The 22820-nt window shown below is 39.0% G+C and overlaps 1 protein-coding gene across 1 annotated transcript in view; it reads right to left on the reverse strand.

Moving 5' to 3' along the window:
• Positions 1-8274: 8274 nt before the first annotated feature.
• The window catches only part of nlk2 (nemo-like kinase, type 2), a 94452-nt gene continuing 79906 nt past the window's right edge, over positions 8275-22820 (reverse strand). The window contains exons 8-11 of the mRNA XM_053506666.1: positions 15312-15398; positions 14762-14960; positions 13272-13365; positions 8275-12216 (exon numbers count right to left, since the gene is read on the reverse strand). Coding sequence (XP_053362641.1) covers positions 12162-12216; positions 13272-13365; positions 14762-14960; positions 15312-15398 — 435 coding nt within the window. The 3' untranslated portion in view covers positions 8275-12161. The remainder of the gene's footprint in view (positions 12217-13271; positions 13366-14761; positions 14961-15311; positions 15399-22820) is intronic.

The following is a 22820-nucleotide window of genomic DNA, read 5'->3' on the forward strand; positions in this document are numbered from 1 at the left end:
CAGTGCTACAATTACTGTAGTTTACATTTACGCATTTACGCACTTTACTTTTAAATTTACGCACTTTAAAGCACAAATTGTGCTTTAAAGTTTAAATTACTGGATAGATACTTACACTGTGTTACTAGGTTACTAAGTTAGTGCCATCACTCAAACACAACTGGAAAGAGGTCTGGGTGAATGTCGTCCTCGATCGCGGAGAGATGGTGGGACGAGGCGAGCAGTGCTTCTAGACAGCATGTCTATACAAAACTTGCAATTCCTTGCTAAACAAGAGTTTGTGTCTATTTTATGTGCACGTGCTATCTAGATTCATGACCAACTTTGTTGCAGGATATGCTTAATAACCGCTGTAGTTTTTTTTGCTGTGCCCGCAGGGTCATACCACGTACCGGAAAAGTGGTTGAAGAGAAACAAAAACAAAACTACCCTGCAGGTTTTAATCACATTTCTTTACAAAAGATGTATTTGATTTCAAAAAATGATATCTGACTCCAGCTTCTTCCTCAAGCAGGTCAGATAAAATATTCTAAAAAACCAAGGCTTTGCAATCTGAACTCTAGACAAGGGTAGATTAGAAAATTAAGCATACAAATCAAAAACAAAATCACACAATGCATTATGTTTTAGCATGGACCAAGCTATAGTATTGCTTTCTGTGCAGAGAAAAAGCTAACTGAGTAGAGTTAATGTATAATCCTGAAAGGTCAATTATGATTTTCATTTAGATTGATGTCTACATTTGCCTGGGCTGTTCAGGGCATAGTCAGGTTCATGGAGGTAAACCAGTCCAGTAAAGCATTTGCAGGATGTTAAGTCTCATTGTCCTCCTGGAAGGCACAGTCATACCCTTTTTTTTTATCTTAAATTGGGTTTTCTTCTATGATTGCTCTGTATTTGTCTCGATTCTTTTTACCACTTTACCAGTATCGAACCAGTAATGAACAGCAATCGCCAAACATGATGCTACAGTACCATACTAACGCTCCACAAGATAATGAAATCAGAATAATGAGTATTGCTTGGTTTCAGCTAAACTTTACACTTTGTGCTAGTCCCTACATAGTGTAGAATATGTTTAAGGACTTGATATCTTCTGCGCCTCTCTTTCACAAACCCCATGTACAGTATGTGGAGTGGCTGTGGCTGACTGGCCTGAATTGAATTGGAACCCTGGCTAGATGACAAGCCTTCTTAGCCTACACCAGTGGCCAAGCTCACTAATACTCTTGTGGCTGAATGGGTACAAATCCTCAGAGCCACACTCCAAATATTCAGACCAGACCAATTGCATATGAACGCCCATTGTTTTGGAAATGCGATAATATAAATCGTCTGGTCCAAAAGTCTGACATGATTCTTCGAAAATTCTATTCATTCTATTCTAAATTAACACAATTTTCATTAAGTTTTTTTGTTCATTTAAAAATAATCTTTTAAAAATTTTAATTTAGAATTTGGTTAATTTACTTTTTGTTTTAATTTTTGCAGTGTGGCATCAACAAGTTTGTCCTAAAATATATGATCCATTTAATAGCAAATCCATGGAAACATCATCTGCACTTGCATTCAATCCAAATAAATTGCCATGAGGTAAATCTGACCATTTGTACAAAACAGTTAGCAGAAATTTGCTTACTTTTCAATAGGGAACTAGTGTAAAACATGACACAACAAATATTTGCAATACTGAACCTTTACTTTCTTTGTTTAAAATCCTTTTGTTGATTTTGTACAAAAAAAACCAATATATTTTATGGAATTTATATATTTCATAAGATATGGTGTGGTCTTAGACTTTTCAACCTGACTGTACTGTAGGTGCAAAATAATCACTTGCTATTATTATTATTATTATTATTATTATACACTAGCACACTGCGGTGACTTTTATAAGCAACTTATAAAGAAAATATTATTCACCTACGTTAAAAAAAAATTCCCTTTATGGCATGAGACTAAGGCATGATCAGAATAGAGCTAAAACAATCAGTCGGAATTCGGGAAACACCATCACCCATTTCATCCTGGATAGACAGGTTTTTCATGCATGCTTGTGTTGTTTGCGGTGTCTGTGCTCTTTATAAAAGAGTTAAAGTAGTATTAAAAACTACAGCAATAATATACTACACTATTCCATACATCATAAGATATTTAGCAAAAACAATATTTTTACATGATGCGTGTGGTACTTAAGAAAAGAGCACATTAAAAATTCATAACAGTGGCATTGCAATAAAGTCTCTTTATTTTCTTAATAATGAAATAAATAATCATAATACAGTATGAACTTACCTCATTTTATTCATAAATGATAGCATGATGTAGAATGAAATATAAGCAGAGTAGTGTTTTAGCACATTTGTTTAGGTGGTATTTATGTGAAAGGGGGATTTTTTTAAAGGAGTGTCTGCTTTCATTATGTCTCAATCAGGTTTGATAGATCAAATACATAGTGTTTTGACCAGGCTAGGTCCAACTCTTCAAATATTTTATACTTTGAATTTGCATATGAATTTAAAAATATTCCTGACTGGATTCATGACTATGTGACTAGATTAATAATTCTGCAAATGTTTGTGCACTCGTGTTTAAATTATGTATTTTATTGATGGAAAGACACAACAATTAAAATTATAATTATAATAATTAAAATAATTGTGCAACAAAGTTAGTTTGTCGGCAAATTATAACGCACAATTACTTTATATTTGATTTTTAAAAAATTAATAGAAAAACGTAATTGTAGCATGTGTAATTACCCTCTCGGCTGTACTAGAACTAAATTAACATGTTTTTAGGCCTTAACTAAAAAATAAATAAAAATAAAAATATTATATTCATTACTGTAAATAAAAATTTATAGTAATGAATGCTACGGTTCAGTATAGTTTGTGATAGCACTCAACAACTTTAGCTTTAAAAAGGTGGTTTAGGAACTAACTGAAAAACAATCTAACATAAAAAACGGCTATAAAAAATCAAAACAATATACTGTATATCATTACAATTTCAAAATGTCATTAATAAATTGTATTTGAGACTAACTATGCAAGTCAAGGCAATGTCTGAAAGACCAGAGCTGCAAATTAGCTATATAAGACTAAAGACCTGTATGAAGGTTTCAGAGGGTGGTGGTACACAGTTCTACTAGGCAACATGTTTTGTAGAGAGCAAAGAGATAGGGTGAGACTTATTAGCGAAGTTCCTTGATAATTTCCCTGATAAAACAGTCTTTCTGTTAATGTGTATGTGTGTGTGTGTGTGTGTGTGTGTGTGTGAAATAAGAGAGAAGGGAAAATGCAACTTTTAAAGGTAAAATGCAGGTAAATTTTTTTTTGGGGGGGACTATCTATTTTTTGGGCTATGGACGAATAATTAGAATTTTCATTATTGCTTATGGGGAAATTTCCTTTGGTTTACGAGTGTTTCTTAATACGAGCCCACTTCCAGAATGAATTTTGCTTGTAATCCAAGGTTTTACTGTAATTTAAAAACTGTACATTAAATATGCAGAGCAGACAGACGTCTGATAGCTGCATAGAGTCGTCACTTAGGGTTCCCTATATTGAGACTGTGTCTGTTCCCCGAGATAAGCAAAAATGTAGAAAGACTCAAAGTCTGTTTTAGTAATTTAATTAATATAGAGACAAAAAAATAAAAGCACACTGAATATTAGACCTCTCGCATTTAAAACAGTTATTGTTAATGAAACTATTACAGACCACTAGTTTGATATATTACGTTTAACTTAAACCTGGATTAAACAGGATGAGTATGTAGCTCTAAATGAAGCTAGTCCTCCTGGATACAGCTACATACACCAGCCTCGGCTAACTGGTAGAGGAGGAGGCGTCGCAGTTATTTACAGCGATAACCCGAGTTCGATTTCCAGCCAGTGCCCAAACCCCAACCACTGGATGCAGTGCCGGTCCCAAGCCCGGATAAAATACGAGAGTTGCGTCAGGAAGGGCATCCGGTGTAAAACCTGTGCCAAGTTGTAGTGCGAATTGGGTATTCCGCTGTGGCGACCCCTTGTCGGAAGCAGCCGAAAGACCAACAACAACAATCTAGCTATCATGCAAAAAAACAGATTTAAATTTAATGCATTTGAAGATTCCGCTAATCATCATTTACAGACCCCAGGGCCGTACTCTGTGTTTCTCTGTGAAAGATTTCCTTTCAAATCTTTTCGTTTCTGTAGACAAAGCGTTAATTGCTGGAGACGTTAAAATTAATTTTGAGAATCCAGAAGACCCTCTGAGAATAGCATTTATGTCCATACTGGACTCAGTAGGAGTAAATCAGTGTGTAGTAGGACCCACTCATAAAGCAGGTGACACTTTGGATTTAATATCATTCTTTGGATTAAGTATAAGAAACATAATTACAATTCCACAGTCTGAAGTTATTTCAGATCACTGTCTTGTCTCGATTAAAGTGTGTCATAGTAATAATGTACGCACAGCACCGCGCTACCGCCTTAAATGTACGTTCACATCAAATACCACACAGAGCTTGCTACCACACAGTATCAATAATCTCGCAGAGTTTTCCAACTTTGATTGGATCACCATCTGACTCCACAGAACTCGAGCAGGCAACCGAATGTTTAGAGTCAACACTTCGTTATACCTTAGATAATGTAGCTCCAGTTAAAAGGAAAATGATAAGAGATAAGAAACTCGTTCCTTGGTATAACAATCACACACGCACTATAAAACAAACTGTTTGCAAATTAGAACGCAAATGGCATCAAACTAAATTGTTAGTATTCCAAATAGCATGGAAGGAGAGCATCCTGAACTATAGAAGAGCTGTCAGTGCTGCTAGGTCAATGTATCTCTTCACTCTTATAGAAAATAACAAAAATAGTCCTAGATTTTTATTTAATACCATAGCTAAATTAACTAGAAACAAAACCACTGCAGAAATCTCCACAACAACAACGTACAGTAGTGAGGACTTCATAAACTTTTTCAACAACAAAATCTTAGGCAAGTATATTAGGCAAAAAATATTAGGCAAAAAATTCAGTCTTTAAAACCAGACAATTTAAGTGATACAGATGATAAACTAATCACATCACATCACATCACTTTACTCCCCTTGAAGCAAGAGAACTAATTTCACTTATCTCCCCTTTAAAATCATCAACCTGTGAATTAGATTCTATACCGACACATTTTCTCAAGCAGATAGTTCCAGCAATAACAGAACCACTGTTGAAAGTAATTAACTGTTCACTCAGCAGTGGGTATGTTCCTAAATTAGCAGTTATTAAACCACTAATCAAGACACCTGACCTCGACCCCTGTCAGCTTTCCAATTACAGGCCGATATCAAACCTCTATTTATCTATAAAATTCTGGAAAAGGTAGTATCACAGCAGCTATGATCATATCTACATAGAAATAGCATAAACAAACTGTATCAGTCAGGAATTAGGCCTTATCACAGCACAGAGACAGCACTTCCTATTGGACTCTGATGCATCACTATACAGTACTTGTGTTACTCGACCTCAGTGCAGCTTTTGACACTATTGATCATTGTATTGTCCTTCACAGATTAGAAAATGTAGTAGGAATAAAGGGAACGGCCATCTTGTGGCATAGATTCTATTTGACTGATCATTATCAGTTTATAGATTTAGATGGTGACCATTCCTCATGTTTTCAAGTGGATTTTGGTGTTCTACAGGGTTCAGTTTTAGGCCCACTGCTTTTTTCCCTTTACATGCTTCCTCTGGGCAACATAGTTCATAAACATAATACTAAAGTTGAGCAATGTGTGCAGGACATAAAAGATTGGATGTTAATTTCCTTCTGCTTAATCCTGATAAGACAGAAGTTTTAGTCATAGGACCTCAAGCAGCTAGAAGTAAGCTTTCTGATCACACGGATTTTAAATGGTTTTTCTGTTCCATCAGGTGCAACAGTAAAAGACCTTGGTGTGATTATAGATTCCAGCCTTTCATTTGAAGCACAAGTAGATAATATTACCAGGATAGCATTCTTTTACCTCAAAAATATTGCCAAGATAAGAAATACACTACCGTTCAAAAGTTTTAGAACACTTGCAAATTTCTTATTTTTTGTTTAGTGATTTATTTTCTACATTCTACAACAATACTGGGGATTTCAAAACTATAAAATAACACATATGGGATTAGGTAATTACGTAACAACAAGAAAAACAACAGTTAGTTGTTATTTTAAGACACAGAGGTCAGCCTTTCTGTAATAGTTATTGCAAGAACTGTATTGTCAAGTACATTTGCAAAATCCGTCAAGCACCATAATGAAACTGGCTCTCATAAACACCATCCCAGGAGGGCGAGACCAAAACCTACCTCTGCCGCAAACAAGAACTTCATTTAGAGTTATCAGCCTGAAAAATGACCAATTAACAGCATTCCTTTACAATGTAGAAAGAAATAAACATCAGGAACCATCATGGAGTTAGAAAGTGTTCTAAAACTTTTGAACGGTAGTGTATATTGTCACCAAATGATGCAGAGTTCATCTAGTTCATCAAAACTAGTTCATGCTTTTATCACCTCTAGGTTGGATTATTGTAACACCTTACTGCCTGGTTGTTCAACAAGGTGCATAAACAAGCTTTAGTGGGTCCAGAACGCAGCAGCGAGAGTCCTCACTCAAACCAGAAGATATGAGGACATCACCCATATCTTATCCACATTGCATTGGCTTTGTGAAATTTCGCATCGAAAACCTATTTATTTAGCCAAGCATTTTTGTCAATTGATTTGCCTTAGTTAAAGGAGCAGATCTGGGGGACTCATGGACGTAGAGTATTATGATGAACTGGTATGTTTGGATGCTGTCTTCCCCACTCTCATTGATCACTCAGGTTTGTTGACGGTGAGGTGATTGGTTGCTTTACACCTCAGGGAGCCCTCATGTCTGTGTTTCCTTCTGGCTCTCCCTTTTTAGTTATGCTGTCATAGTTAGTCCTGCCAGAGTCCCTGCTTGCACTCTACAGTAAATATACATTCACCTTATACATTGTTCGATTGTGACCATACTTAACTGCTATCTCTCTATCTCTTTTGCTTTCTCTTCTTCTGCTCTCTATCTCTCTGTCGAGCTATACATGTCGCTCCTGAGCTGCCACTGATCCAGACCTCCTCTGCCCTTTGGACCTGTCTAACTCTTCCTGGAGTCCTGCTTCTGGTTGAAGATCTTGTTGCATGGATGCCCCGTGTGGTCTGCCTGGGATGCGTGTGGTCAATGAGGATGGTTTCACTTTTCCACGAAGACGGTCCTGTCCTCGACTGATGCAGACAGCTGTTCTCTGAGGACCTGTGACTTCAGTCGCTCAATAGTTCAGGACTGGAATATCCTACAGCCTCCAGGAACAAACTGGACTCTATTTAATTTAACACGTCTCCTGTTATACTGAACTTCCAGTCTCACATAGTTTTATGCAGATCAATCCCTGCTATCCATTTTCACCCAAATGAGGATTCCCTGTTAAGTCTGGTTCCTCTCAAGGTTTCTACCTATTACCATCTCAGAGAGTTTTTCCTTGCCACTGTCGCCGTCGTCCTCGGCTTGCTCATCAGGGACAATCTTATCATTTTGATTCATACACATTCACATTTCATGCACACTTAAATAATTATTTTGATTGTGTAAAGCTGCTTTGCGACAATGTCAATTGTTAAAAGCGGTATACAAATAAAATTGAATTGAAAATATCACATTATATGGTAATCCTATGCAGAGATAGAAGGTAATTAAGTAAATTTACTTTGTTACTGTACTTTTTTTTTTCCCACATGCTGTATCTGTACTTTACTTGAGTGGTTTTATTAGAAGATACTTTTTAAATTTTACTCCACTACCTCATACAGGAAATATCTACACTTTTACTTCACTACATTTCTGCTTGTTATCACATTACATAACCACAGCAGTGTGTAGGATTCAAAGTGTAAACATTATATGACCAAAAGTTTGTGGACACCAAATCATCCTTCCCATATGTGCTTATTGAACATCTTCCAGATTCATTTCCCCTTTTTTTATAACAATAATCTCCACTATAACACTGTTGGAGCATGGGATAGGTTTTTTTTAGCAGCTTTCAGAGCATTAGTGAGCTCAGGCACTGGTGTCTGGACGTTGAGGAGGTTCCTGCACACAAAGATATGGGTGTGATGGCCGTCTTCACATACTTTTGGCCCTATAGTGTAGCATAAACAATAGGCGTATGAAGGAGTGCAGGCAAGGGAAAAAAAAAAAAAAAAGAAACCAGACAGATTTGTTTAATTTTTCATAAATGTCAACATTTAATGAGCTTCACCACTGTACTTCAAATCTACATTTTTTAAAAGAGACCGGCCACTTTTTTTCTTTTCTTTTTTTTTTTTTTTTTTCAAACACATAATACATCTGGAGTCCTTCCGGTCCCTTATGATCCCCACCTCTGTTTTCATGCCATCCAAAGCTATTTCCTTGTTTAAGCATGTGTTTATATATAAGGGTCCAAAAAAAAAAAAGGATACACATTTCAACAGTTGTTATCTATGGCCTTTTTAAAAACTCGAATTGACGTATGGCAGCAATGTGTAGTAGTATGTTTCCTCTACAGATCAGTAGTCGCACCATTGTTGATGCTATCATGTGACCATCAGAAGAGTGGCATAATTTTTTTCATGTTGAAGTGTGTATACAATCTTTTTTGGATCCCATAAAATGAATGCAAATACCATTACCTCTGAGTAAAAACCTCAAATGTCTTATAAAAATGTTTTACAACATGAGTAGTACCTTTTTCTTTTTCCTTCACCTTGAGTTGGCCCAACACACATTAAATTTTAGTCTCTTTCATGAAAACAAACTCTATTTATAGTCTGGCATCGTTCTCCCGAACATGCTATACCTGCGGAAAAAAAGTTTGCACTGCCATGGATCTGTACTTCCAATTTCAACGCGCATCTTTCGATAAGAAAACCAATCACCTCGATCGTTGTGGGTCGTATCGCGTGACGGAAATGATTGGTGTGATCTAACAGTCGGAAAAAACACTGAGTTGGGAAAACGTGGAATTATGGAATTTTGTACAAGTATAAGATGGGCCCACCTCCAACCAATTGCTATTTAATTTATTTTTATTATTTTTTTGTAATTTTTTTTGCACAGGGTTTTCTAGGAATATAAAAGTTGGAAGGGACATTCAAGTTTTTAAATCTCCACATTTAAATTAAAAATGTGTGGAGGTAAACAACCAAGTCACTGAGCTCCAGAGGTAGAGACCAACAATGTGAATTCATTATATACATATACACAAACAGTTCAGTGTTTCCTTAAAGAAAAATCAAATAATAATAATAATAATAATAATAATAATAAAGGGTTCTACTTCATTAGACTACTCATATCCACAGCTTTGCAGTACACACAAGACAATTAACATAATTGGTTATGTGTCATTTGTTTTTCATAATCATACTGTCCTGGATTATGTTTTTATCTACACTTTTTTTTAGTGCAGGGAAAAAAAAAAAAAAAAAAGGAAAAAATATGTACAATTATATGCAAGTCTCAAAAATAAAATCAAATTTCACAGCCCTAAAAAATGTGCAGGCTAATGCGACCTCTATACAGCAGTACTCTTCTGTGTTCGAATCTTCTTTTTTTTTTTAAAATTTGTAAGCCTTTCTTTTGACTGTAGTTTTCTTTTCCATTGAAAATCTATTAACTACTCATTTATTTACATACCATATTCAGTGGATTGTGAGGAAAGCATGCCATAGCACATTTAAGGAAGAAATTAAAAAATAGTCCTCTAAAAAATATATTAAATATTGTTTATTTTTTTCGAGAGATTTCTGTTTTTTTTTTTCCTTGCTGAGAGATTGCGTTACGGACAGTGTGAAAGTGATGAAGGTGAAACTAGGCCTTCCTTCCCTGGCTTCTTCAACAACAACAAAAACGAAAAAAAAAAAAAAAAATTTAAAAAGAAAGAAAAAAAAAATGCAGGGTTGAGGACATGTCACTGACCTTGGCCATCGCCGATGCGATGTTTTAGGCAGGTGGAAGGAAACACATGCTTTGGATTCATACATGCACATTCACTTGCACTTGTCTTTAGAGACAAGAGCCTTTTCTTTCTTTTTTGGGGAATATTTCATGGTTAACATGGAATGGCTGTTGATCGCATCGCATTTATGGAAAATCATTGCTGGCAATCAGACATCCACGTTCCTTCTAGATCAGCTATTATGTAATTACTGGCATTATAGCGCTCAGTCATATTTTATAACGGCAGCTGAGTATATCCGTGAGCTCTACTCATGCTTAAAAAAGAAACTAGCATCGATCTCTCAAAACGACTTATTTTGTGCACTGCGGTTTTCCTCTTTCATTCATGAACTATATTTGCCCTAGCACTGAACCTTGAGGAATGCCGTTTATATATATACAGCATTCTTTTTCATATTCAAACTCAGCGTTCGACCTTAACCCTGCATTCACACTAGCAAGCGACAAAGCGACACTCATTTTTCATGTCATGTACGAAACCGAGATTCCCACAACCAATCACGTCTACTCGATTCCATGAAAACACAGTGTATAATGCAGTGACGTGACAAATAAACTGAAACCATCAGCCCAGTAGACCAGTCCTATAGAAAGTGTGGTCTGATATTTATTTTCAGTTCCCCGATTACAACATTAGCTGTAAAAAAAAATGCTGTTTGAGATGCAAAATTGACGACGAATGTATTATAAAGAGAAGTAAAAAGAAGCAGGGATTGTTAAGAGTCACTGGTGAGTCTGTGTAACTAGTACGGCTACCTTACTTTGCTAACCTAATCTACTCAGACGAAAGACGTTAGTAGAAATTCTAGCACGTATTGTACGTCAAACAACCAAAGCGCACTTGATAAGTGCAAAATTGTATTCACTTTTAACTAGTTACCTTAAGAAGTTGTACATATACTACAGCTTCATTCTCTATACGCTAATAAGCAACAACAGAGATTTGTCACTTGCTAGTGTGACCGCTGGGTAAGGGATGCCACCATATATCCGCCCCAGCATTTGAACCTTAAGGGACGCCCCTCCTGATTTTGGCCCGTTTATCTGAGATGCCCGACTCCGGACCTGTTTGGGCCCTGGGATTCTTTCTGCTCCTTTATATTTCAGTATGAAACACTGATGGGAGCAACGAAGCCCCCATTGTTGTACAGCAGTCTTAAGAGGCTTAGCCATTAGTATCTCTGCACAGTAACGCAATCTAACGTACTGAAATACTGATGTCTTATGCTGAGTGTGAGGAAAAAGCATAAAACAACACAATGCTGCAACCAAAGATAAAATAAAATAAAACCAAGAACAAGCTATGAAATAACTCACTAATCTTAAATAAATTAATAAAACAGTGATGAGCTGGAAAATGAGCTAGGAGGCAGGGGTGTGTATGTATGTGTGTGTGTAAGAGAGAGAGGAAGAAAAAAAAAGAGAGAAAGAGAGGTAGAGTGCGCTTTCGCCCCTCCGTGCTATATGGAGTGATTGCACCCGTTTCCTCTATCAGTGAATAAATAAAGCGTGACGTACAAAGCGGATGAATGGCAACAGCCTTCCTTCAATCGAACACACATTCTAGTCCACAAAAGCCGTCCGTCTTCATCTGTTGGCGTGTGTAGTTCGACATGTGTGCACACTCCGCTATCACACACACACTTGCACACACCCATAAACTTGCACATGCCACTGTACAGACTACAGAGTAGTGGAAATACTTCTACTATACGTAAGACGCCCGGCCCGCCCCCTCGCTCGCTCTCTCTCTATTTATTCACAAATCTTCCTTAGCAGTGGTTGCTTCTTTACACCTTCATTTAGGTTTAGTTAGTATTTCAGTACACACATACACACACACACACACACATACACACACGTCAGCCGCTCGGCTAAGCGCTAACTCCAGTGAAATGCTACGCGGATTTTTTTTTTCTTTCCTTTTCTTTTTTTTCTTAAGGGGCATCAGTAGTCCGGAGGTGTGTGTTCAGGTGTGTTCATGTGTGTGTGAGGTGGGTGGCCACCACCGCCACCCACTTCATGTCTTCATCATGTCACATCGTCATCATCATCATCTTCGTTATGTTCATCATTAATCATCAGCTACTCCCACACCAGAGGAGACGGAGGCATCTCAGAGGGCTGAGCTACTGTCGAGCTGGAATGAGAAGATAGATGGATGAAAGAGAAACAGAGAGAGGAGAGTTACATCATTTCTTTCATCTGTAGTCTGAAGCATGCTTGAAAGTACCTGTCTGCATTTCATCAGTCAAAAACAGTCCTTTAAAATTCAAATTGGTGTTCCTGGGAGGGGTTTACGAGAAGTCCAATGAACAAAAGTTTGCATACCCTTAAAGGGACAATAATAATTAATAATAAAAAAAATCAATATAAAAATATTGATGGGTAGACTGCTTAAAAATTTGCATCCTGCTTTCTAATTCTGAACTTTTGCAGCATCGTATCTTTTGATTAGTCTTACATCTTCTCAGCTGTAAAATTCATACAGTATAGTGGAACCTCGGCATATGAATGTACTGCCTTATTTGTTCTCACCTTCAGAATTGAAATTTTGCATAAAATTTTTGCATTTTTGGGTCATTTTGTGCAGGACTTAGTGAAGACATAGCAACACGGGTCAGAAAGAAAAAGGAGCCGCTTTCAGTTTGGTTTTTAAAGCAGCCGGTGCCAAGAGGAATCATAACCTTAATTTAAGCAGGGTTTAATGTTTATTTATTTCATATTTAACTTCATTTACATGTGTTTTCTAAATGTTTTTGACTGTTTTTTTGGGGCGGGGGGGGCTGAATATGATTATGTTGTTGGTCTTTCTGCTGCTCCCCTCAAGGTGTCGCCACAGCGGAATATCTAGTCCGCACAACAGCTTGGCACAGGTTTTACACCGGATGCCCTTCCTGACCCAACCCTCCCATTTATCTGGGCTTGAGACCAGTACTGCGTCCAGTGGCTGGGGGGTTTGGGCACTGGCTGGGAATCGAACCCGGGCCTTCCGCATGGCAGACAAAACACCTACCACTGTGCCACCAGAGCAGATTAAATTTGTATGCTTAAGTTCCGCTGTATTCTTATACCTACTTTGTGCATGTTTTTTGATCTGAATTCTCTCAAACACAGGAACTTGTTAAGTGAAGGACAATGTCGCCCTCTTCTGGTAAGAAAAGGAAACAACCACACAGTGGGCCTTCATCTCACCTGATAAAGCTTTTGAAAGCAGCGGACTGGGGATTTATACATAAAGGTACCCGATTCCCCTTCTGTTGCTCCAGGATGAACTGATGGATGATCTCTAGAGGGGAAAAACAGACAAAATAGGGATATATATATATATATATATATATATACAAAACGACAGTGATAAAAAGAGCCCTAATAATTTACATTTTTGTAACAAATTTACAAAGAATTTTCTTTTTTTTGCATTGCATAATTTTTTTGTCTTATGCATCTCTCTAAGAAAATTAGAAACGATTAATATTATGTAAAAGTAATTACGTGAATTTCAAACAAAATCTGAACCCCCAAGGCACGAAACTGATTTTTCCGTGCCTCAGGATGTAAGCCAAACACATTACTATCTCACAGATTATAGACCCGACCTGCCCTGAACAGCCCCTCCTCCTCTCATCTTCTCTCTACTTTCCTAACATGGCTACATGGCCTAATGTGCTTTCGGTCTCCAGGCGGCTGACGTCCACCCTCGCTAATCCTCCAGCAGTAACATGGAACAGGCAGGACATGAGGAAGAGGAAGGAGGAGGAAGGGCAGGGCTATTTTGGGCAGGTCGCAGGGTAAGCCTGCTTTTAAGCCTGAAGGCCGTCGCTGACAGAGTGAGAGGCCACCACTGATGGAGGGGCCTCTGAAAAAGGAGAGAGAGAAAACGAGAGGAACGGAAAGAAAGCAAACAGCAGAAGTGGGAAGGCGAGCGGCACAGCGGGAGCCCCGACAGACAGACAGAACAGAGAAGCCACAAATAAAAGAGAAAAAAGAAAAGTAAAAAAAGAAAAGACAACAGATAAGATACGATAGAACAACAGAAAAGAAAAGATACGAAGACATTAGGAAAAAAAGGAAAATAAAGGAAAAAGGAAAGCAAGTTTTACAAAGCAAGCAAGACCAAAAGGAAAAAGGACAGGAAGGAAGCAGAAAAGAAAAAAGAAAGGAAAGAGGAAAAGACAGTGGACTGAAGAGAAAGAAAGAAAGAAACAAAGAAAGAAGGAGAGAAAAAAAGAAAACCACAGTAGACTAGAAAGAAAGGAAAAAAAAGAAAGAAAAAAGAAAGAAAGAAAAAGACAGTGGGCTGGAAAGAAAAAAAGAAAGAAAGAAAGAAAGAAAGAAAGAAAGAAAGAAAAGGAAAAAGACAGTGGGCTGAAAAGAAAGAAAGAAAAAGAAAGAAAGAAAGAAAGAAAAAGAAAGTGGGCTGAAAAGAAAGAAAGAAAGAAAGAAAGAAAGAAAGAAAAAGAAAGTGGGCTGAAAAGAAAGAAAGAAAGAAAGAAAGAAAGAAAGAAAGGAAGGAAGAAAGAAAAAGACAGTGGGCTGAAAAGATAGAAAGAAGAGAAACCAGAGCAAGTAAAAAACAAAAAAAAAAGGGGGGTTAAGTGTTGAGAAAAAGAAAACGTAAGAAAAAGATTAAGGTAGAAAGAAAGAAAGAAAGAGAAAATGTGGTCTGAAAAGAAAGACTGTACCTTTGACCTGCCGCACTGATGTTAGATTTTTCTCGAAGCCATCGTCGAACTTGGGGTTGGTGACGGGCTCGAAGTCGCTGGTGTAAACCCGGCCAGACGACGTGGTGTAGCAGCACTTACACATGCAGGTGTGGTAGCGCAGACGCCCTTCATCCAGGTACGGGTGAGCCAGAGCATCTTTAGCCGAGATCCTCTTTGACTGGAAGGAGGAACAGTTCATAATCACGAAAACATGTTTTGGTGACGGTTTTAACTAACAGGAGCAAGAACACTAATCACGATCGAAGGAAACACAGGTGCAGCCAAATCCAAGTCAATCCAAAAATAACACATTTTAGATTGCACAAGATTCACCTTGCAACAGGAAAGGGAGCCTAAACATGCTATAAATCTATTCAAATGTATGCAGATTTAAATAAACAAAGCTGCGTTTGCATAAAAAATGACATTAACAAAAACTACTAGTAAGTATACCTTAGAAATACTCTAAAAATATAACATAATTTACCTATAATGTCAAACAAATACAAATGAATTGAAGTTTACTTACTGGGTCAAAGACCAGCATCCTGCAGAGCAGGTGAACTGCCTCATGGGTCGCCTGACTGGACAAGGTGTAAAGCACAGGAAGTGAGGGCTGTGGAAACAGGAAAATAAAACTTTAATGCTTAAAATCCTCCAACTTCAGATCAAAACGCAGAATCCAAGCTGAACAATAGGGACGGGAATCACCAGTTAGTAGCTGATGAAATAATCACTATACTGTTAGAATCGCTCTTTTATAAATACTGAATCCTGATACAACATATTACCATCTCAAATGCAAACACATACGAAGTAGTTTTTAAATGTTTCGGGACACCAACAGATGGCAGCACAAGACCTCATTCACAGTCACAGGGAGCGCAGACCTTCATAAGTCAGCGTGCCAAAAGACATCGTCATGTGCACATCAGGAGCTGTGCAACTGGTGCTATTCTGACCCTGTGTGTTACCACGTCCGCTATTTCATCATGAGTTGCTTTTTCTATTCTGTGTGAAAATGGGCAACTTGTGCATTATGATTGTCGGAGGACAATCCACAACAGTGCTGCAGTTGTCGGAGGTTCATCCCCAGGACCAGAAGTAACATTGCGTCAAAGTCTGCCAATAACTCCGTCAGTGTGCCGTAGGTAACCAATCCTTCATGTCAAGGATTAATACCGATGACGAAACTTGGGTGTACGGGTAGGACCCTGGGAACGAAGCAACAGTCTTCACAGTGGAAGAGCCCATTATCTCCACTACCAAAAAAGGTGAGACAGGTCCACAGCTCTAACGAGTGCCTGCTTATTGTCGTTTTCAACATTCGTGGCATTTTGCATCGAGACTTTGTCCCCAGGGGCCAGACCGACCAATAGAGAATTCTACTTCTGCCTCTGAGGGGGGACGTACAGCGAAGTAGAATTCTCTATTGGTTGGTCTGGCCCCTGTATAGCTATTTAGTTAAATTTATGCAGACGTGAATGCTCAATCATGGAAGAAGCTCACCTGTACAAACATGCTCCCGGAGCAAAACTCATTCATAAGTTGGGGACTACCTGTAAATAAAATCTATTTTGGAGTCAGTATGGTGATACCTGTAAATTGCTGCACAATAATCACAATATGGAACTGCATCGATTTTGCAACAGTGCTGCAGTTGTCGGAGGTTCATCCCCAGGACCAGAAGTAACATTGCGTCAAAGTCTGCCAATAACTCCGTCAGTGTGCCGTAGGTAACCAATCCTTCATGTCAAGGATTAATACCGATGACGAAACTTGGGTGTACAGGTAGGACCCTGGGAACGAAGCAACAGTCTTCACAGTGGAAGAGCCCATTATCTCCACTACCAAAAAAGGTGAGACAGGTCCACAGCTCTAACGAGTGCCTGCTTATTGTCGTTTTCAACATTCGTGGCATTTTGCATCGAGACTTTGTCCCCAGGGGCCAGACCGACCAATAGAGAATTCTACTTCTGCCTCTGAGGGGGGACGTACAGCGAAGTAGAATTCTCTATTGGTTGGTCTGGCCCCTGTATAGCTATTTAGTTAAATTTATGCAGACGTGAATGCTCAATCATGGAAGAAGCTCACCTGTATTGCTGTATGGTGAGCTACTTTTTTCCACCTTATTGCGAAGAAAAAGAGACTGCAGTGCACCAGATACCAATATTTACAATTATATACAATATTTTCAGTGTGTAATGAACGTATAAAAGTCCGGTATATTGTATGTGTACGCGTGTGCGTGTAGGGGCGAGGGAGGAATGAGTCGGCCTCGCCGGTTTCAATGAATCGTATCCAATCCAATGGTAAATAATCCTATTCCACAGTCCAATACAGAGAAAAACATCTCTGAGACAAAATGGCGTCCGGGATTTACCTTGCTATTTATGGGCGCAGAGACGACGCTCATGTTAGAGTCAAATCCTTAGGTGCAGTTATGTTTTTTGGCCACATGATGGCAGAGTGTGGAAAGAGGACAGAGATTTAGTTGAGTGGATTGGTATGCTTTACATTGTACATTTGTGTCAAAGGCATACAAGACCTGAACTTTGTCAAACTTAAGAACAAATCCGACTTACAAACATGCTCCCGGAGCAAAACTCATTCATAAGTTGGGGACTACCTGTAAATAAAATCTATTTTGGAGTCAGTATGGTGATACCTGTAAATTGCTGCACAATAATCACAATATGGAACTGCATCGATTTTCCTCTCATATCTTCCTCCCATACTGAATAATGTCAGCTGAGAGATACTGTAATAACACAGTGCTAAGTGGCTAACTCATAGTCTAAAACCAGTTGTCTCAAGGAGAACGACACAATCTGTGAACATTATATTCTGCTGAACTGGAATGCACATTTTTCAAAACAACGCTCACAAATTGAGGCCATTGTTAAGGCCACCAATCACGACCCTACCCGTTATGGGTCCTAAAGAAGCTTCTTTGTGGCTGTCGCTGCGAAAATTATTTAACAAACAAAACAGCGAGTGTTCGGGGACGTTCTTGAGCCCGGAGATGACTATGAATGGAGCTCTGGCACCTGACTGTCTGGTTCGTTTCGTTTTGCTCGTCCTGACAGTCAGCGATGTGTGTGCTGATAGCTGTGGAGGACGTGGGACAGCACAAACAAAGAGCCGCGTTATTTTTAACCCTGTCTAATTATCTCCTCCGCCCACCCGGCTACCCCAACGCTTGCTCGCCAGCAGCACTGATTGAAAAAGCCCAGTGATAATCATTTGTTTTCCCTGAATAGATTTTTTTTTCTGAGGGGTTTAAAGAACGCATGCAAGCGCTGGCTGGTGATTCATGCTCATCGGGAGAAGTCTGATGATGTGGAGGGCCTCGGGGGAGAAAAGTGAAAAGATGAAGCAAATAGGAGGTAAAGCAACGAGCGCTCTACACCGAGACAACGCCTTTGGGACTTGAATATGATGTTGAGTATTAAAATAGAGAACGCGCCATTTGTTTGTGCGCAACAAGGCGACCGCCCAGGTTGTTAAGCTCGTGCAAGTTTTCGCGTGTGGTGACTGGACGTGATGCACTAGCGTCTCCTGGTATTAGTTCCCGGATTAACCCGAGACAGCTGAAGAGGAGGCTGAGGGGCTCTCCACTCCCCGTGATCGAAAAATCTCAATTAAAGTAATGATGAGTCAGGGAAGCCGACGCATACCATCACACCATCGTCAGCATCGTCAGCTTTCGTCCCTGCTCCGACACACTCCACCCTCGCATTACAGACAGAGGGAGTCATCCAACACACAACAGACCGAGGCATCATTCACACACAAAAGTACAAAAAGCAGGATTACTAACTGTTTAGACGGCCAAACCATAAATGCATAAGTGGAGACAGGCATGTGATATAATGATCTTGCTGTCTCTTACAGTTTTTATGTCCATGGTGTGCTGTTAAAGGAAAATAATCAGTAGCATGAGTTAGTCGTAGTGTCATCATGTCCATTAAAGAATGTTATCTTTGTTTGATCTCAACGAGTGTCTGCTCGAGCGAACATTTAAGTGAAAACCTCCTGTTCATGTTGCTATGTTTTCGAAGCGCACAGGTTTTTCAGTGTGTGTTCAGAACGCATTATACTGTACGTTCCTTCCTAATAATGGATTTGTGTATTCGGTTACACTGATACTCAGCACTCAGAGAGGAAATGAGAATCAGTGTGTAGCATGTTAAGCGCACCATCCTCATCCACGTGAGTGTGTGTGTGTGTGTGTGTATACTCTAAGAGACAACAAAGTTGCCAAAGCGTGAAGTGGATTTGGTTAAACAGGCTGCTCTCTGTGTCTGTATAAGGTGGTATAACGGAAATCTAACCTGAAAGGTGGAGATAGAGAGATAAGCGTTCGGACGAAGGCTAGAAAGTCACACTGAGATCGAGTAGCATCAGGGACGTGCACACTCACACTTAAAAGCAATCTTTTTTCGGATAAAATAGCAGGATTTGGATGGTAGTATTATATACAGTATAATATTATATTATAAATATATACACTATTATAATCTTATAATATATATAGTTAATATAGTATTGTTTATCATATATAGGATTATATATTAAATGATATACAGCACTGTTGAATTGCTTTAAACCACATTACCTTCTTAATTGGTCAAAAATCTTAATATTTAATGTGCACAGCGAGTGTGTAATCTTATATAACGGTTTAACAGTTCGTGTGGGCTTCAGCAACAGCACTAAACGATGTATACAGTGGTACCTCATCTTACAAACTCCCCAACTTACGAATTTCCGCTTAATTTGCTTTGCCATAGCTAAGTTGCGCGTACGTCCAGAAGCAAGTTTACACTGGTTTTTGTGGCTTTTTTTTTTTTTTTTGGCATTTTGTGCAAGATTTAGTAATGAGCATGTGTCCCAAAGATGTTAGCAAGGACGGTTGCAAAAAGAAAAAAGAGCAATTTTTTTTTTGTTTTTAAAGCAGCCGTTGCCAAGAGGAGTCATAAATTAAGGTTAAGTAAGGTTTATTGTCTATTTGTTCCATCTCTCACTTTTTTTTTACAGTACTTTTCTAAATGGTTTGTTTTTAGAGGCAAAAATATGATTATATTGTTGGAAATTGGTAATATTGGTAAAATGTCTGGGTGGCTGGAACGGGTTATCAGCATTTATATTTTTTTTCCTATGGGAAAATGCGTTTCTCAAGACGAAATCACACCTTAAGAACTCGCCTCTGGAACGGATTTAATCTGTATGCCGAGGTGCCGGTGTATTACTACAATATGTAAATACCACCATACTAGTATTCAAGTAGCAGTGTTCAACATTTACTTGTATGTCTTTAGTAAAACACAGATTTTTTTCCTATTTTATGAAAATAACAGTTTCTCCCCCAGTATTTCAGGTCAATGAACAACACCCACCACAACTACCATCACAGGAACAGCCAGCTATTCACCCCTCATCTGAATTAGCCACTTCTCCAGACTGTTTGTAAACATGTCTGAAACTTTGCACCATGTTTTGCTTCCCAAACACTACACAGTAGAAATGACCTCATCTATATCACCTGTCTAACTGAACATGTCGGTTTCCTGTTGGAAAATATTTTGCACCCTTTCTTTGGTGTGAACGCACTCAAGGTGCGCTTGCTAACAAGGTGATAAACGCAAAACGCTTGTCAGAAAAGTATGGCTTTCTTCCAAATTATGGTCCTATGATCTATAATAAGTAAAGTAATGGTGCATGAGGTGGGCAAATGCAAAGCGCAGAGACATAAAGCCAACATATAAAACGATGCAAAAGTTTTGAGACCCCTCCCCGAGCCTTCTGAAGGACTTTTTTTCGTCTTTTGTTTTTTCTCCAGTCGCTGGTCCTGAGCAGTTTTAGATTATTGTTTTTGTTTGTTAAATCACACAGTGACCTACAAAACATTTAATCCTAAAAACGCATCTAAATTAAGCCTCAACCAGTGCAGATGATGACAGATGATCAGGACTGGTGATTAGTATACTGCTGAATGCTGAGTGGTTGGAACAGACGAGAGGGGAAATGAGGTTGCTGCTGAAGTTGGTACATAAAGAACTATTTTATAATCGTATATTTAAGCACTTTGCAGCCTGTCGCAGTAAAATATTTGTTTTTATTTCTTTCGTTTAAAGTACATCATTTAATTGCATGAAATAAGGCGTGGCCCAAGATATTTGCACAATAGTTTATGTATGGACACAGTATTGTACAATAAGTAACAAAATCTAAGGCTTAAATGTTATATATATTAAGAACATTAAAAAGCATTGGAAAAGTATTTTTACTGGCCTGCTGGAGCTAATTACTAGTTTCTGTTTTTCTGAGACTCTAAAAGCTGACTCTTCTCTTCCTTTAGAGACACAAATGGTGGGAATAAAGGAAAAAAAAAAATCTAGCATATGATATACTAAACAATGCAACAATAACCATGGACAGACTAATTTCCAGTACGTCCTGAATGACTAGTCTGACCATATTGCGCTTTGCTAAAGCGGCTAGTTACACTGGAGCACTGCTGTGGGTTCAGGGAAAGGTCAGGCAGCCATCTGCGCTTTATAGCTGAGAAAAACATGAAAGGACAAGGCCACACACACACCGCATCCACCTGGGAGGCCACATCTGCCTCAGTTTTGAACATGGTTACTCAACACTCCCCCATTTTCCATATCCATCGGAGTTGGACAGTCCACCCTCGGACCATCAGGCCACCCTCTGCATGCGGGCGAGCGATGCTGTGCGAATGTGCGTGTGTGTGCGTGTGTGGGTGGAAATCTGATCATGCCGCCACCACCGCCGCCGCCTCTTAGAGGAACAACAACAAGGCCTCATGCATACATCTGTCTCTGGATAGCTTACCAGCTTTTCCAGGCACAAAAACCAGGTGGTGCAGCAGATAAAGTGGATCGGGGAATTTACAAGCCACGATTCAACCTTGCTCTCTTTTGTATCTGTGTAGCAGTTCACGAGAGGCTATAAAATCCTAAAAGCTCTTTCTCTCTCTGTCGCTCTCTCTCTCTCTCAATCCTAAGAGCGCTGCAAAATTAATAGCTTGTAACAAGGTCCCCGGTGGACTCAGATGTACCAGTTCCCATTTTCATTTCCTCACTCTCTTTCTCTTCATATCCTCCTCTCAATTCAATTCAGTTTTATTCGTACGACACTACGAACGATTGACATTGCCACTAAGCAGGTTTAAAGAACTCCGGATGTAAATTTAGATCCCTAATGAGCAAAGCCGGAGGCATACGGAAGAAACCTTGAGATGATCCAGACTCCAAATCAAACTTGTCCTCTATTTCTGCTTCACTTTTGTCCATTCTCCAGTCCCATGACCAAAGAGATGCCTTTATAAACGTCTGGCTCGAATAGAGATATTTCTCTTAACTTTCTCTCGCTGGTCCTGTGGGTGGACATCTCAAGGAGTAAAAAGCTTCATGATCGATAACGTTCCAGGATTCAAGAGAATCGCAGTCCTGTACCTTTACGCTCTGTCACATAGCCAGTATTGTCAATATACCATGTGACCTTGAAACATGCGTATTCACACACTACGGGGAAATTGAGGACGTCAATTAGCCTAATCTGCATTCTTAGGATTGTGTGAGGAAAACCATCAGGCACGGGGGTTACCATGCAAACTCCATGCACACAGACCTGAGGCGGGAATCGAACCCGGACCCTGGAGGTGCAAGGCGACAATGCTAAACACTAAGCCACTGGGTAGGTCTATAGGTATATAGGAAAAAAAAGAAAAAAAAAAAAACCTGTGGCTGGGTCTATCCACAGTTTCAGGATCACCTTCTCAAATCATTTCGATTTGAGGACATATGTAGATCTGTCCCTTGGCTTGCACTACTACATAAACGGCAAAGGGGGTCAGACTTTCTTTTCATTTAATATAATACAGTAAATAGGGAGCGGCATAGGCTTTACAAATTAGTTTATGGTGAATCGTTTGATGAGCTGGGTTTTTTTGAGGTAGCAAAACAGTTCCCCCAGACTGTGTCCCACTTGATCACCGTACTAAGTT

The sequence above is a fragment of the Clarias gariepinus genome, chromosome 11 (assembly GCF_024256425.1).
Source record: "Clarias gariepinus isolate MV-2021 ecotype Netherlands chromosome 11, CGAR_prim_01v2, whole genome shotgun sequence".
Classification (NCBI taxonomy): domain Eukaryota; kingdom Metazoa; phylum Chordata; class Actinopteri; order Siluriformes; family Clariidae; genus Clarias; species Clarias gariepinus.